Here is a 16923-nt window from a genome sequence, read left to right as displayed (position 1 = left end):
CCCCATCTCTCCCCCATTTTTCCCCCCATCTCTGCCCCATCTCTCCCCTCATCTCTCCCCCATCTCTGCCCCCATCTCTCCCCAATCTCCCCCATCTCTACCCTCATCTCTGCCCCCATCTCTCCCCAGGCGGGAGGCGATGCCCCCGTGACGATGGTGTTTGCCGGCTACGAGCGGAGCAGCACCGCCGTGGGCGTCGGCGGCGTCGGCATCACCACGGAGGGGCGCTCCGACTGCTCGTCGGAGGGCGCGGTGCGCGCCGAGCTCGTCATGATCGACGAGGAGGGTGACGACGTGTCGCTGCGGGAGAAGACCGTCACGGACCCGTCGCCGGCCGACGGCTCGGCCGCCGAGCTCGTGGCGAGCAGCCCGCGCAAGTGCGAGGCCGGGGGGGGCGGCGGCTCGGGGGGGGGCCCCGCCGACGACGCCACGGAGGCCCCGTCGTCCGCGCTCGACGCCGGAGGTACCAAACCGCGCCGGCGTTGCCAGTGCTGCGCCCTCATGTGACGCGGCGACGCATCCCCCCCCCCATCCCCCGCCTCCCCCCCTCCTCCCCTTCGCCCCTCCCCCGTGCCCCCACGCCCCCGTTTCGATACGCGGAGGTTCCAACGGTCGATCGGTCGTCATGCGGTGCGGCGGCGAGCGGATTCTGTTCGTGAGGATGCGTGGGGTCCGTTGGGACGACGAGCAAGGGAGCGCTGGGATTCGGACGGAGGGTGACGGAGTGGCGGGGGTGGGGGGCGGCCGTGAGCCACGGATGGAATGTTCACTTTTCCACAGTGGGAAGACGGTCAGCCCGTGTGGGGGGATACAATGCAAAGACGATACCGGTGTTAAATGTTAAGCGCAGAATAGCAAAAGGAAAAATCGCGCGCGTCAAAAAACCGACCGTATTTTAAGCAAACGATCAGAATCTAATAGAAATGAAATGCGGTGTGAAAAATATCGCGAAGCAAACTTAGGTCACGCCCTCGTTGGAAATCACGGGGACAAAAAAGACACGGCTAAATGCCATAAACTTAAAAGTTGCAATAATAACATCGTACTATTGTTCGTTATTATTCGATTCGAGTAGATTTGGGGCAGATTCTGCGATTGCTTGACATTTCTAAATTGCTAAACTTTTAACAGTCGTAATTGGCAATGAGTGGTCCGATCCACGGAAGGAAATTTGATGAAGGTTTCTTCGCGATATTAATGGATGCACGTCCTTTATTTAGCCGAGCGGGAAGCGAAACATTGTTTGGGATTTGTGGCGTTCCTAATCAGAAGATAGTCGTTTGGGTGGCACGGGGGGGACTCGTAATGGCCGAGTCGGCGCTGATGAGACCCTGGGTGTGGTTGCTGGCGTTTAGCTGCCTGCAAATGTATCCCAGGTTCTTAAGTGTGAGTGAGTTGATTGTGCCAACTTGGCCACCAATAACTTCACAATTAAAACTATCGGATTAAGAAAAAAATATCTATTACCTAATTTGGCCTTTGCGTGAGTGACACAGTGTGAGAATAAATACAGTGGATGACAGCCGTCAGCGAAACGACTCTGTAGATGTCGCTAAGGGGGGGGGGGGGGTTAGTGTTGGGTGGGAGATGCCTCTTGAAGTAAATACTCCAGAAGTAGTTCTCTAGTGTCCTCTTCCTCGGCCGTTCCCTGACGCAACGCGACGCACTGCAGACCGCGAGAGCTCTAAACACACAGTCGACGTAGTTGTGAATGAAAAATACCATCCACATTGTCTGCCAAGAAGCCCTGGATGCTATTGTCTGTGAAAAAAAATACAGAATAATTACTCAGTAATTATTATTCTTAATTGATTTCTTTGATCAGATCCAGCGAGGAAAATGTGTCTGACACCCTCCTCCACCTGACACGGCCAATGACTATAGTTGTCACGGGAGCAGAACATGACAATTTATCACTTCCTCAGCACCACCTGCGTGTTGGGTGACCAATCCACACACACGAAACAATTTGGAACGACCGTTTCGCTGGAGGACATATTCGTAATTTTGGCTAGTGCCTGATGATGCTGGTTGTAACTTCCGGTAAAACGCCTGCACCCGATTGTTAAACGTGTGTAGACTGCTGTCCAACAGCATTACTGGTGGTGCTGCTTAAGCAGTAACCATTTGGCGCATTTGTTCGTCACGTGACAACTTTAGGGTGCATGACGCACATTTTACTTACGTGATCTGACCCCAAAAATTATAATTTACGAATCATAATTTCGGTTGCGAAAGCCTATGTGTTAACAAAAAAAATTACAATTCAATTTTGGGTGCATTTGTGGTTTGGGCTTTAGGTCAGGATAGTGCCTGCTGTTAAAAATGTTAAACTTGTTAACCGTACTTTATACACATTTACAAAATTCAAAACGTAGATTGCCCCATGTAGGGGTAGGGGAACCACCTTTAAGAATGGAAGCGAACCTCTCGGAATATTGGCTGAAATCTTTTTCAAGAACCTTTTCAAATTGTTGTTGATCGTTTTCTTTTCTTTTTTAAACAAGCAGTTTCATACTCTTTGACTCTTATCGGTAAAGTCACGTAGGTAGAAAAAATAATAGATCACGACGTTTTGATCGCCACACAAGCAATCGTCTTCAGGTGTGGCGATCGAAACGTCGTGATCTATTACTTTTTCTACCCACGTGACTTTACCGAAAGAACCAACAAGTATGGATTCCTGCAGTCACGAAAGCCTCAAATCAATAAAGAAGCAGTTTTCACTGACAGTGTTGGCACAGCCTGAGTGCCATTTATTACAGACGAAGCAAACTTTTGCGAGGCCGTTGATGGTCCTGCTACATTCAAACTCGCCTCGCAGGCCCTGTCCTGGACACCGCCTGGCGACAGTAATGCGTGCACACGCAACAACAAAAATCCCCTCTCTTATGGATACGTTGGTCACGAAAGCCGACGTGTGAAAGCGACACGTTTTGGGCGACGGTCCTCTTTCATGGGCAGGGGAAGAGGGTCGATGATGGTTTGGCTTTCGAGTCACAGTCGGGGGGGGGGGGGGGCACTTGGGGCTTGACGGCGTGTGCTGACGCAATGCTTTGGTGGGGGGGTGGGGGGATCTCAACGAAGGTCTGCGGACGTCAACTCGGTGCCATGGGGCGTGCGCAATCAAGCGGTGGTTTAACAAAAAAAAAACGTTGAAGCCACCACGTTGTGAAGGTCGCCGTGCGGCTCCGGCGAGGTGCATCCGTCTCACCCCCCCCGCCCCCCCCCCGCCCCCCCATGTCGGCTCTGCAGTCGGGCGGTGTTGGCGATGAAGGTGGTGAGCTTGCCCTGTGCTTGGTCACCACTGCGCCTAAATCTGTGCAAGCTACCGTGGGAAAAGAGGTTCATAGCTCATCGGATTCCTCCAGTCTAAATTCAGATTCTTGATTCTCACACAGTGCCCATGACGTTGAGTCCCATTATGATCTCCCTTTGTCACAGACTAAGCCCGCTGGTCACGGTAATCATCCCTCAGAAAATCTACCACGAGGAGGCGGTAAAATCGCGGGTGCGGCTCTCCGGCTCGGGCTGCGTGGCGAAGCGTTCCTTCTCTCGCGCTCTCACCGCTTTTTGCGTCCAGTTTGTTGTCCTTCCCCCCGCGCACCTCCGATTAGCGCGGTTGGCCACGTACGGTGTCGAAAGAAGTTCCACGTGCGTACGTACGCACAGCGCGCTGCTGCTGCTGCTGAGAACCGCGCCCTTCGGGAGTTCGGCGCGTGGGCGAATAGAGTCCGACCGTCGGCGACGTCACCACGGCGGTGCGCGTGGCGAAAGCGGCACGAGGAGGGAATGCACCGCACGCGGCCCAACCCGGAGAACCGCAGCGTCGATTGCAAGCGGCCGCAGCAAAAACTTGCTCGCTCACGTCACGGCGGCAACGCCGAGACTCGCTGAGCCCCTCCGATCATATTCTTAGGTTTTTTCGGTAAAGTCACGTAGGTAAAAAATAAAAATTAATAAAAGTAAAATAAAAATAAAATGAAAATCACGACGTTTCGGAGGCAACACAAGCTTCCGTCTTCAGCCACGAGGCGACCAACACGCCGTGCGCCGAGCTTATCGAGACATCCGGCGGGGGGGGCTAGTTTATGTCGGCCAAATAGGCATTCTGTCTCTCACTCTCTAGCTGCGCTGATGTTTAGGCGGGTAAAACAGAACCGGTGAAATGATTCAAGGGTGTGTGCCCCCTGGTCAGAAGGAGCCCTCGACGCAGCTCGCCTCTGTTGGCGACCTCGAGCCCGTGGTGGAAAATGTCCACCTTGCTGTGGTAGGAGGCAGTCACTGCCGTGGGATAATCGTCGTGTCGTTCGCTTCCAAAGTGGTGCTCGTAATCTCGGCCCTTGGGGGGCATGTCAGGCTGTGCCGGCCGCCGACTTGGGGTTTGAACAAAAAAAATAATGTTCGATTGTGAGGTAGATGTGTTTTGCCACAACGCACCTGGATAACAAACAACAAAAATGGGTCGAGAATCAAATAAAATATGGGAAACTTTGCCGTATAAATCACGGCCGCACGGTGCCATCACGAATTTAAATTGACAAGCCGTCAAGAGAGGGCTTTAGATAAGTCGCTCATTCAAACAACGAGAACCTCCTAAAGAATCAGTAAACACAGCGGGCACGCAGGGGAAGCCTGTGCCAATATTATTTATCTGGTCAATGGGGATTACTGTCGACCAGAGGAAACGTTAGCGGAGGATCTGCTCCGCCCTTATTTGTGCAGTGAAATGTCGGGCTCACGGATTTGGTGGCAAATAACGAGAAATGGCTTGTGGCTTCCGGGGCTTAACTTCCTCTCCGCCCCCTCCTCTTCCCTCTCCTTCTTCCCGTGTTGTGAGTTCTCTAATGCCACTTGTAAAACTTGTGCTACAATTATAACGTCGGTTCTTCAAAGATTAAAAAAAAGGATGATGAGAGTGGACATTAATTTACATTGGGGGGACATTACAATTAAGAGCATTGGCTCTCAGGGCATTTGACCGCGATGTTAATGCTATGGATATATGAATATATATTACGTAAGTGCACAGTACAGCATATATATATCCGATGCCTACTGCTAGATTTTTTTAATGTCACCCATCACACGGAGCGTTTTAACGCCGCATCGAACATTCTCCGTGCGCAACGCACGTGCGCAAGGGGTCTAACGGTTTTCACGGGGGAACCAAAAAATGACATCAAAGTTGCATCGGCCTGGCAAAGCTCAGCTAAATATGAAGGCCGCTGTTGAAGTAGCAAGCAAGCAATCACTCTCGTGGATAGTGGACAATTGTCCCTCGTGACTGTGGTATTAAAGAGAGAGAGAGAGAGAGCGGCACTGTGATAGCAGTCGCTGGAAGGGATCGTCATTTTTGTCGTGAAATTTCCCAGCCTGCAGAGGCACGGAGGTCATGGCAGTATAGCAAGTAGGTTATTGACCTCAATGGATTTTGATCGTGTCTCTGTGGGCTGTCCCCTCCATTTGGCGTGGGGTTTTCTCCTCCTCGTGCAAAAACACTCACGAAGGAATGTCGCCAATATGATAAGTCTAAGACTCGGCGAGGTTTTCTGGGTTATTATTACGAGAAATGCAAGGGAGTGTTGAATGTGGCCTGTACTCAATTACTGTATGCATGCTACCAACTCATCTGAACCTCAGTAGTTTAATCTTCCCAAGAGGCATTGCTATTCCGTTTTGGCAAAGGGATTTATTTCCTATTCGGCTTTAATTGGCCATCCTTCAATAGAATTATATTTTACTAAGTTATATTATGGTGGAAAGAAAATCGTGCAATTATGTTCCTTAAAACCGCTGAAAAAAATTAACTGCCTTCTTCCAAAGTAGTATTCCCAGTCGCGTTTGTTGATCAAACACAGCAGCCAGTGTTGACTATATTGAGTCTCATCAGCAAAGTGTGGCCTTGCAGCCTAACGCAATTGTGTGTTCTCCAGTCATGGGCAAAGAGCATCCTCCAGTATGCACGCACGGGCATGTGTGTCCCAGTTCGTATTGAAGCTGTGTGCATGAAACGTTGGGAAGCTATCGAGCAATGTTAAGTTGCGTTTAATCAGTAATGAATGAAAAGTTTAACCAAATATGAGCAGAACTTAATTCTGTCCTTCCACACGTACATTGACACTTTCTTACAGCCCATCGGCCTGTTGCATTTGCAGACCAACGTTATCGAGCAGGATTTGTTTTAAGCCAGCAAACTCGGAACCGGGTTTACAACTTATGGGTCTCATCGGCAGAGTCAGGGTGTTCTTGGCAAGAGACACTGCACGTAAAACATGGGGCTCCCATTGAAGGCAAAGCATTGATGCACACAAAAAAGGCAATGCATAATGAGTTTGTGTGGACTGTGGTTTACTCCGTAGGGCCACCTGGCCTGGCTGATTGGTCTTGGCTTTCTCTGTTTAAACTGATGATGCTGGGGTATGTGTGAATCTGCAAGGCATGGGGTTTCTTAATAAATAAAAAGCCAGCATTTTCTGTGCTCACACATTCCTGCGGTGAGATTGAGACTGTCCATAGGGCAACCACTGTTGAACTGCCCACAAAGTGGTAGTCATTTTATAGATTATCAGGGGAGTGATGGGCTGATTTTAACCCCTTTACAGTAATTTAAAATCTCAGTCATGCATTGCGATAAAAAGTAGTTCATAAATCAGATCCTCTAAATCGTTTTGGCATTTGTTTATTTTATGGTAGTTGGAACGTGCGATCGTTTTCCTCAACGTGCCGATTGATCTGCCCGAAACTCATTTTAGAAGCGTACACGTGCGGTGCAATACTTGCTTGTTGCAGCGACGAAATCAATTAAAATCAATCTCCCCCTCCCCCCCCGTAGACCGTACGACAACTTGCTCACGGTCGCCGTGCCCTTACCTCGAATGCTCCCCGCTCCGTAAGCGACTGCCCTCTCTCGTTCACCCCCAGTAGAGTAACGCCTGCCTCGTTGTCAACTTCCGATTAGCACGCTTGGCTACATACGGCGCGAAAGAAGTTCAACATACGTGCATTCTGTGTGAGCGCAGCTGTAAACAAAACCTCGCGAGAGCGCTTGTCAGCCGATCTCCCTTCTTGTTCACACGGAGCACGCAAAGGCCTTCACGAGCTGGCCAGTAATTGCTCGGTGGATGTCCGAACCCGGAGGAGCGTGGTCCCCGGCATGCTTGACCATCGCGCGGTACAAAAAATATACGATAAGAAAATACAGAAAGCTGAATACGTGAAAAATAATGTAAAAAAAATGTGGGAAAATATGTAAAGCTGCCTTGTGGTGTGTCCGTCACAAAAGGTCGCCTGCGCCTAGGTGGTCCGATGTCTTAACTGTCGTGGAAGTTCCGTTTGGGTGACGCGTTAACCCGCGACACGGTGTCACGCCACCGCCTCGCGATGATTTGTATCGTTCGTTTGTTTCGCTATGAGCTAAGACGCCTTAGTCATCTTGAATTAAGTATGATGTAATGATATGTATAAAAAAGAACCACAGAAGTTCCGTTATTTTACTTTATTTATTGTTAAGCGAGTGGGTTTTCTATTTTAAATGCAACGTGCCGTATTTATCTAGTTTGTAGTCTTTATGCAAAGGAGTTATGGCAGATTAATTGCAAACAGTTAGGGGCAAGTTTTTGAAGATTTGACTCTTAAAGAATCTAAATTCGCCTTCATTGTTTAAACATGCACTCGCGAACTTGATTTTTATTTTCTCTCAGTGGTATTTATTTCAACTTTAGATGGTCAGTTTAAATGTTAATTGTCTATTTAATATGTTGATCGTTTCGCAATTACCATCAGAATATATATATTTTTTGTTCTTTTTTTGCCAAAGCAATCAAATGCGATTCACTCTTGAATTCACTAGAGAGAGAGACACAACAACAAACCACAGAGTAGCATTTCATTTACTTTGTTTAATCCATAAGGGCTTTCGAATGTATTTTCTGTTGACGCGTGATAATAACGACGGGTCTCGCACGTGACTGGTGTTAATCCTCGTTGTTCAATCATGGTGCTGATTGTGATACAATCGCTGTTACCTGTGGATGCAGAAAAAAACCCATGTACGTTAAAGGCTGCCTTCCGTAGTCTGCGCAGGTGAACGTGACGCAGAATATATTTCAAAAGAACGTACACGGATGCTCGGCGTATAGCGGAAACTTTCAATCGGCCAGTGCTCAATTCATCGTGAGAATTTTACGTGTTTTAAAAGCTTGTCTCTCCACTATCCGTGTCTTTGCTCCGGGAAGTCGGCGATCATCGCCCTCCCTCCGTCCTCCCTTCCGTTTATCTCCGTCCGTGATATTTACTCAAGAACTGTCTGAATTGGATACCACCAGCTGCATCCATTTGTTCAAATTTCTTTTGGAATTTAATTCGTCATCTTCCCTGACTTCTTCCTCCTGGAATTGTCCCGATCATAAATAACTAATTCATATTCATGATCTCGTTGTCCCGTCACATGTCCAAGAATTGATATGATTTTAAGGATTTGTTTTAAAAGTCACGATGTAAAGTCGTTATTTTACTTGAGAAAGTCACCATTTCACATGGAATTAGGAAATATCTTCTTTGCAAAGTGGTGCATTTTAAGCTCTGTCATATTTATAATTCGCATTTAATTTGCATGGTTATATACCGTAGGTTTACAATACTGTGTGTAAAAAAATCACATTCGTCAAAGTATACTTTAGTTACATTTTTAAGTGAAGAATAAACGTCTCTCCTCTGCAACGTCTTGAAAATAACGATGTGGCGAGTCATCTTGATAATGAATAAAAACTGTTTATTCACTTTGCTATTCAACCGGGTGGGTGGGGGCTATACACGTGGCCTGTGTGAGCCAGCCACTTCTTGAGGTGAGGGTTGGTGGGTCGCGAGGAGGAGCCCCATAACCCTGGCTCTCCAGGAGAAGGCGTTAGAGAAAATGTGGTTCCCACCTGTTCCGTCTACATGGGATCGAGTGTTGCACCCTCACGCGTGTAGGGTTTTTCTCCAGGTGCTCTGGCTTCCGTTCATGAAAAATGTCTTCATACGTAGAGGACTGTAGAGCTTGGGAAATTGTTGGTGCTGCCACACCGTCTGGATGGCGTTCCACTCATCTTGGGCTCCTTGTGACTCAGAGTCATTCTCTATCACTCCTTCAGTTGACACTGATCCTCGATATTACAAACTGGCACGATTCAGGTCACGATTTGATTCTAAGATCGGTTCACCGTTTGCATTTTCTGGATTCGTGCAGACGACGCACTGGCATTAATCTATATTTACAGTAGATATATTAAAAAAGTCATTCATGGGCATAAACATGCACAAATCCTAATTGATCGGTCCTTACATGCGGGATTTGGTGCACGCATTGACCGGCATGGTAAAGTACGGTGAAACAACTCTCACGAGCCGCACGGCGCGGGGAGGCCATCTTCCAGTTCCTCGTGAATGGACCATCATGTGAGCAGACTGACCGCCAAGCAACGCCAGAGCGCATCGCTGCGTTAGTTTGTACGTGACGCGAGCAAAAACTGTGGAAATTATATTTGTTGAACGACGAACAATGCCGAATAGCAGGCCAAGGATGTGCGGCGTTAATCGTTTGATTTTGTGAGCGACGCATCAAATAATATCACGTGACGTGGTCGTGCGTAGCTGTGAACGGCATCGTGGTGTGCACAGTTCGATCGGCTGCTCGTGTTTTCCCCGTAGCAAGGTCGTGTCGTAACCCACACTGCCGTCACCTCGCACCGACTTCACTGAGATGCACTACCGTTCCCCATAATTCACAGTATCACCAGTCTACACACACAGTGCAGAGATGTTACGTTCAGAAAAAAATATGATGACACAATTTAAAACAGTAACCACGCTAAAAAAAACATTTTGTTCCCAGCATTTCATTGTAATCACCAACACATCACCCCTTGAACCTTTGCTAATTGACTGCGCACCTTGCCATTTGTGATGTGTTGGATCACTGGTTGTCGGAGCAGGGATTGTATCCCACACGTCTGGTAACCTGCCAACGATAGTGTAGCAATTCAGGCCTCTTTCGGTTATTTTTGCATTGCTATTGTTATTATTTTATTTTATTGTTTCCCTTCTACGTGACTTTACCGAAATAACCAAGAATATGAATCCCTGCAGTCACAAAAGCTTTAAATCAAAATTGCTATTGTTCTTCTTCTTGGTTCTTTCGGTAAAGTCACGTAGAAGGGAAATAATAAAAATAAAACATAATAAAATACAATTCTCACGACGTTTCGGCCACAGCGCAAGCAGCCGTCCTCAGGTGAAAAACAGGTCTGTCGGAAAAGACAGCGTCTGAATGAACACCACCAAGCTTGGCAGCGTATATTTAAGCTGGGTTATTGTTATAGTTGTTGACTTAATTCGTCGAATACCGTCCTAGGCGTTGGGTTTACTCCGGGCGCTCCGTTTGCCTCCAACACACAAAGCCATCCTCAATAAGCAAGCGGCCAAACATCCCAGGTAGGACCCTCTTCTAAAGGAACAGTTGAGACTCAGTGAGGCCTTTGAGAATAATCGGTTATTTATTGTTTAAGGATGATTTAACTGCGGATAAGTATGTATTGTTTATCTTCATGGTAGTGACCATCAATGTTTTATTTTTTAAAGATATCTATTTACTTGGTGTTGAGGGAGGCACCCTTTTTGTACATTTGTAATAACGTGTCTGCATTACATTTATTTTGTTTAATCTTGAAAGGATTATGGTATTTAACTTTTGAAAGTAGAAACTAATGACTTTTTTTATTTTACCAGGTAAGGCCCCACTGAGCTAAGCAGCTCTTTTTTCAGACGCGACCTGGCCACAAATCATAGTTCGACGAAGTAGTTGATCATCTTCTTGGTTCTTTCGGTAAAGTCACGTAGAATGGAAATAATAAAATAATAAAAATAAAACATAATAAAATAATTATCACGACGTTTCGGCCACAATGCTCGTCATCCTGTGGAAGCAGTGGCCCTCCTCGTCACAGTAACGTGGAATTGCCACTGCCCGCCTCAAGGCCAGCAAAGGCAATGAGCACCGCTGTACCCTACATTTGAGCGGGGAGACATTTCGAATTCGCTCGATTTATTTTACCCGCACGTACGAGCCGACGGTGATTTTCATGCACCCGTAATTATTTATTCTTGTTGTAATTTGAAACGCCGACGGACTTAACGGTCACAGAGACAAACAAACCTCCCCCTCACCTCCAGGACAGCAGCCAAATCGTGTTCAGAGGGAGGGCTGCAAATGCCACCGTGCACTCCGTCACCGTGTGAATGTGTAAATGCACGCGTCAATACGTATTGCCGTTCGCTCGGTTGCCAGTAGGTAGGTAGGTTGTTGTTGTTGTTGCTGCTGCAATGGTTTGATCTGCACTGTTGCATGCCAGCTTGGGCTCTGTTTCCGGCAGTGTGTGCGGTCATTTGCAAGCGAAGGTGCAGCCCTGCAATTGCTTGCTCACGGTCACCGCTTGGGGTGTATTTGAGCAAATTGGTTGAGAACCAATGCGTAGCCATATCACAAAAATCTGCACGTTCGCAGATTGTGTGATACGTTGCCTTTCCTGACTTTGTTTCTTTTTTGCATTCAAATTATTTGGAGGTTCGAATGGCTTTATTATTTTTAAACTGATTTAACATATTTATTTTATATTTTGGATTGTTTTCATTTTATGGTTGACTAAAAATCCATTTAGTTTCAATGTATTCCCAGAAAAGCTGTTCATAAATGGAATAGAAGGTTCACACTATTTTATTGCATAAGCATTGGCAATGTTGAATTGTAATGACACATAATAATGAAACTGTATGGGGGTAATACACTTTGCATCGTTGAATTATGGATTTTCCAAAATATTGCCTGATAACATACTAACGTGGAATGTAAAAAAATATATGTTAAAAGTTACTTAGAGTTTTTAAAGGTATTATTATTATCATCGCTATTTTTATCTGAACACAACTTTTAAATCTTATTATTTAATTAACAAGATTTTAAAAATTAAATGCTTTTGCAACCGTCATGTTGATTTTATATTTTCAAACTTTTTTTTTTACGAAATACGCATTTTATTACAAATTGCCATACCTCTGGACGTACAAATTTCATTGATTCAGAGTTTATGTTCTTTGGGGTCAGATCGTCGCGCAGGTCAAATGTTGTGTCGTCGTGCACCCTGCTCCACCCGACGCAGCCAACGAATAAAGTTGTCACGTGATCGACGAAACGTGCCCACTGTTATCACTGCCTCAGCAGCAGCACCGCCGTTGTGTTGCTTGAGAGAGCAGTCCACGCACACGTGGAACAATCCGCAACGGGGATCGCTGTGCCAACGCGCCGATGCACTGAACCAGTAAAACAGCGGCACGTTTGTTCGTCACGTGGCAACTCTGATTGATTGGCCGCGTCAGATGGAGGAGGGTGTACGACACACACGTCACTCCCTGCAACCTGACCCCAAAAAAGATCAACTGTCAATCTTACCATCGGTCACGAAAGCCTCCGTGTTAAAAACGCGGCTGCGTTATTTTAGTCACAACGGCAACTCTGATTTCTTACAACGCAAAAGTGCTCGCACGGCATGTTCCGCTGCATTGCCTCCAGTGTTTTAAATATTCTTAGCAGTCGTATTTATTTCGTTTGCATCTTAATTTAATTTGAAGGAACGCCTTATTGCCGTAATATCTTGAACGCTAAATCGCAATTAGCTGGAGGTTATGTATTTGCTAGAGGTATAATGCCCTATGATGCTTTGTTTTAACGTAAGTTATCGCCATGCTTAATTTCTGCCCATTTTGCCATAATTGCTTGCAATTAAATTTACACTAATTTTCTTTACTTCCACTATTATGGTCATATATTGTGGCAGTAGTTGTATATACAAAAATACCATATATATGTAGATGCACACACATGTATTTCGTAAATAATTAAATGGCAAGATGGCATTACCGTTTCTAATTGGTCACAGTATGTCGCGGTTTTTACACAAGAACATTTTTACGGTGGTGCTATAATTTGTAATTATTGCATGTTTATGTTCTCTATTATAGAGGGCCGCGTTGTTTACCGTGACTAGTATATATGATGGCCCCTAGGAGAACAGTACAATTCGCGTTTAATGTGTTATTTTTATTTACATTTTCAACAAAGCTAACAGGAAAAAAAACCCAGCACCGGGCTCTGATGAGAGGCAGGAGAGGGCAGCAGATGAAGAGAGGACGCAAGAGAACAGAGCAAGAGAGAGATACGGACATGATAATCGAGGGAGAGAGAGAGACGAGGATAGAGAGAGATCGAGAGAGAAGAGTGATGAGCTATAATTTCAGAGCTTTTATTGTGATGAAAGAGAGGAGAGAGAGAGACAGACAAGAGGATGGAGTGACGAGCGATTAGCGCACGGTGCATGAGATGACCGAACCAGCAAATGGATCGACGCAAACGAGAACCTGCGAGGGAGACGCGGGGGGGGGGGGGGGTTGAGCACGGCCACCCCCTCCGGCTGCTGCATCTGAACTTGGCCAACGAGTTCTGATGCAGGAGCCGGACTATAAATTATTTTTTATTTCTTTCTGTCTCCCGGCATCTCGGTTGGAAGAGCCCAAAGGTGCCGAGATCAAATTCTCATTAAGGGCACCGTGGAATGACGTGAACTTAGTTTGATGTTCTTGCGGGACGTGATCAGAATATAAGAGTAGAGAAGAACACATTGCACAAGTACATTCATTCCTGCCGATTTTTCAATGCCAGCTTGAGCAAAGGTAGCGAAACAACAACAGCAGTTCTAGACAAAGATCCCCCGTATAGCCTGTAACACACTGTTGGGGCATGTGCTGTTAGCGAGCACGGCACAGGAGGGGGTGGGTGGTCAACACCACGCCCGGCCGCCTTTGTCTCCCCAGTGGCGATGTTTACTACACACTGCACCAGGTACTCATTTGAGGCCGAGTCGACCTAGAGGAGACCCAGGACGGATTCGGATAATCGTCACACTTGGTGTTGGCCATGAGCGGGAATCGAACCCGGGTCGCCAGGTTCGTAGCGCAGCGTGCTAACCGCTTCACCACCGACACCAAGACAACGCAGAGTCCCTTGATCACATTTGAACTATTGGCACACGGTGCGAGCTTTGAAGTTACAAATCACATTCTGAAAATCTGGCACGAATATTCCGCTTCAGCGTATTTGATTTTGAAGGAAGATCTGCAGAGTAAAGTGAGGGTTGCGAGGTTGTTCCAAAACAGCAATTGGCTTTGCCACCTCCTCCAAGTCACCTTCATTGACCACCTCGGGTTGCATCAATAAATGGTCAATGATCATCACTGCCGCCGCCGCTCACATCCGGAAGAAAGGAATAAAAAATAAATAAATGCTATCCTGTGTTGTCAACAGTTTCGTTGTTCTCCAGGCATCTTCATTCAAGTGCTAAATTGCATCCAAAGCGTGGGCTTTAATTGTTATAACTTCTGAACTATTATTGTTTGGATTTCGAAACTTTTCTTATAGTTTCTGAACTGTTATTGTTACAATTTCGAAACTTTTATTGTTCAAACTTCTGTATTTTTATTGTTACAAATTCTGGGCTTTAATTGTTACAATGTATGGCATTTTATTGTCATAACTCCTGTGCTTTTATTGTTATAACTTATACGCTTTAAAAAGTTAATGTCAATGACCGGTCCTTTGGGAAACGCCCGTTGATGAAACGCGCCGTTCTAAAGCGCCGCGTTCGCAAATCACTCCGCGTAGCCAAATTTAGTGAGCGGTTGGTGGAGCCGCACTCTTATAAATGTGGCGAATAACAGTTTTAAGTATAAAGAATAATAATAGGTTTTACCCTTTCTGGCATTAAAACAGGGGATGTGTTAAGATGTTCAAACACCAAACAGAAACTTTTTGCAAGCAATCACGTTACTGCATTAACCACATGCAGTGCTTGTAGTGAACATGAAAACACTAACACACTCTGATAATATACGGAATTGTCTTTTAAACTCATTGGCCTACACCAGAGACAGCCTTCTTTAGGGCCTACTCTCACCAGTGTCAGACCAGAATTGCAAGCACCCATTTAATAACAAAAGTGAACGTGTCGACTAAATGACTCTGTAAATAATATATAGCGAGTGCCCGCTTTAGCGATTCGCAAATTAGTTTTGGTTAAAATGCCGCTTCCGAATGCTCAGCGGATTCTTGCAAGCGGTGTCGAAGGGGACGCGTGTATTCCAGCTGATTACTAACATCGTCACTTTCTCTTAGTAAAACACGCGCACGTTATCCATCGTAGGGAATGCTACATTTTCGCAAAAAAAAAAAACGCACTTGACCGGTATCTCCGAATTTGTGGCAAATTGCGTCAATCGCACGAAACGAGAGTTTCCTCTTCGCTTGCATTGCCGGGCAGGTGGCGGCTACACACACACACGGGCGGCCTGTAACCCAGCAACTGTCCAGGCGGGGGTTAGTGGATCGCACGAATGTTGTGAGACTCTCCGCCCCGTGCCTGTGCGTCGAGGCACGTACCATACCCCTGGCTCGCCAGAAGGCAGTACAGCAACAACGCGGGCTTCAGCGATTTCGTCTGGATGGGATCGAGTGTTGCCGCCCTGGCACGTGTGGTTTGCTCCCACATACTAGAAAAAAAACCTCATTCATTGGCTGAAAACATCTTCATATATAAGGGACCGCAGAGCTTTGGAAATTATTGGTTGCAAGCTCACTGCCTGGCTGTTGTATTCCCGTTTGTCTGTGGTTCTCCCTCCTCGTGCCTCTGAGTCGTCCCCTCTCTCTTCTGGAGTGCGAGAATATTGCGTGGCAGTGCAACACAAGCTAAGATATTATCATCTCGTTTTACAAACCGCGATAGCTTTCTCCAGAAGATGATTTGTGCGAGAAACCGCTGCGGATCATGTGTACGTTAAAAATAGCGCAGATTAAGATGCAGAGACGTCCTGTGGAATCCAGAATGTTTAATCACGCGCTGAACCTTTCAGTTTGCTGACCCCCATTAATGCAAGCTCTGTGGGTTCAAGCTGGTTAGTTGCCTTCATTTCACATTCATTCTTTTGCTGTTCGAGGATGGTAGCTCAGAGTGATGGCATCAATTAAAAAAGACCCGTCGTACTCAGTTTTCATTTAAGAAATTCACGAAGCAGACTTTGTAAATAACCGTTGACGTGGTGGAGTGACTGGGTGGAGTGGCGCATGCCTGTAAACCCGCAGTACTCATTCTCATAGCTCCCTGTAGTTGTGCACGTGGGAGCAGTGCTCCCATCATGCTTTGCATGTCGCGTGACATCGCTGGAAGCGCTCGTGTAGAAGCGCACAGCCTTGCTTTCGACCACCAACTCAACAGAGCGGCCACATTGCGATAGACGGTAGCAGGACAGCGAGACAATTGTATATACCGGTTTCGTCCTTATTAGAAATCATCGGTGCAATCTGGCCATCGTTGCCTACTGTTGCCTGGTGCCCCTGGAGTTTGTATGGACAAGCCCTCCGTGGCCACTGTGGGGACAGCGAGGCACTGCCCTTAGGCGACACTAAACCAACTTTGATGTGTTCTTTACCTGTAATTAGTCCTGTAATCCAGCTGTTTGACTGCGGTATTGGTGGATCAAGCAGGGGCCATGCGCTGTGGGACTCCCAGTTTTCGGAGATCGTGATGGAGTGTGAATGGCAGTCGGGCATATAAAATCTCGAATGCAGTATTAGTTCCTCCTTATCCAAACGCAGGGCCCTCCTGAGAACTGTATCACGTTGTGTGTCAGGCTCTCTAGAATAAATTAAAGACTATCGCCTTCTTCTTAACGTCATCAATGAGGGCATGAACGCTCGTGAATGGAGTCGGCAAAGCATCCACAATTTAGGACGGCAGAGCTTGGGCAAATGCCGATGCCAGTTCTGGTTGCCTTGCGGCTCAT

At 46.6% G+C, this 16923-nt stretch overlaps 1 protein-coding gene across 1 annotated transcript in view; it reads left to right on the top strand.

Moving 5' to 3' along the window:
* LOC144733318 (uncharacterized) overlaps nt 1-16923 on the top strand; it is a 201448-nt gene that overhangs the window by 93762 nt on the left and 90763 nt on the right. Inside the window, exon 8 of the mRNA XM_078615154.1 lies at nt 130-463. Within this exon, the coding sequence (XP_078471280.1) occupies nt 130-463 (334 nt within the window). The remainder of the gene's footprint in view (nt 1-129; nt 464-16923) is intronic.

Source organism: Lampetra planeri, chromosome 46 (assembly GCF_965212315.1).
Source record: "Lampetra planeri chromosome 46, kcLamPlan1.2.h2, whole genome shotgun sequence".
Classification (NCBI taxonomy): domain Eukaryota; kingdom Metazoa; phylum Chordata; class Hyperoartia; order Petromyzontiformes; family Petromyzontidae; genus Lampetra; species Lampetra planeri.
This window is presented reverse-complemented; position numbering and strand designations above follow the sequence as displayed.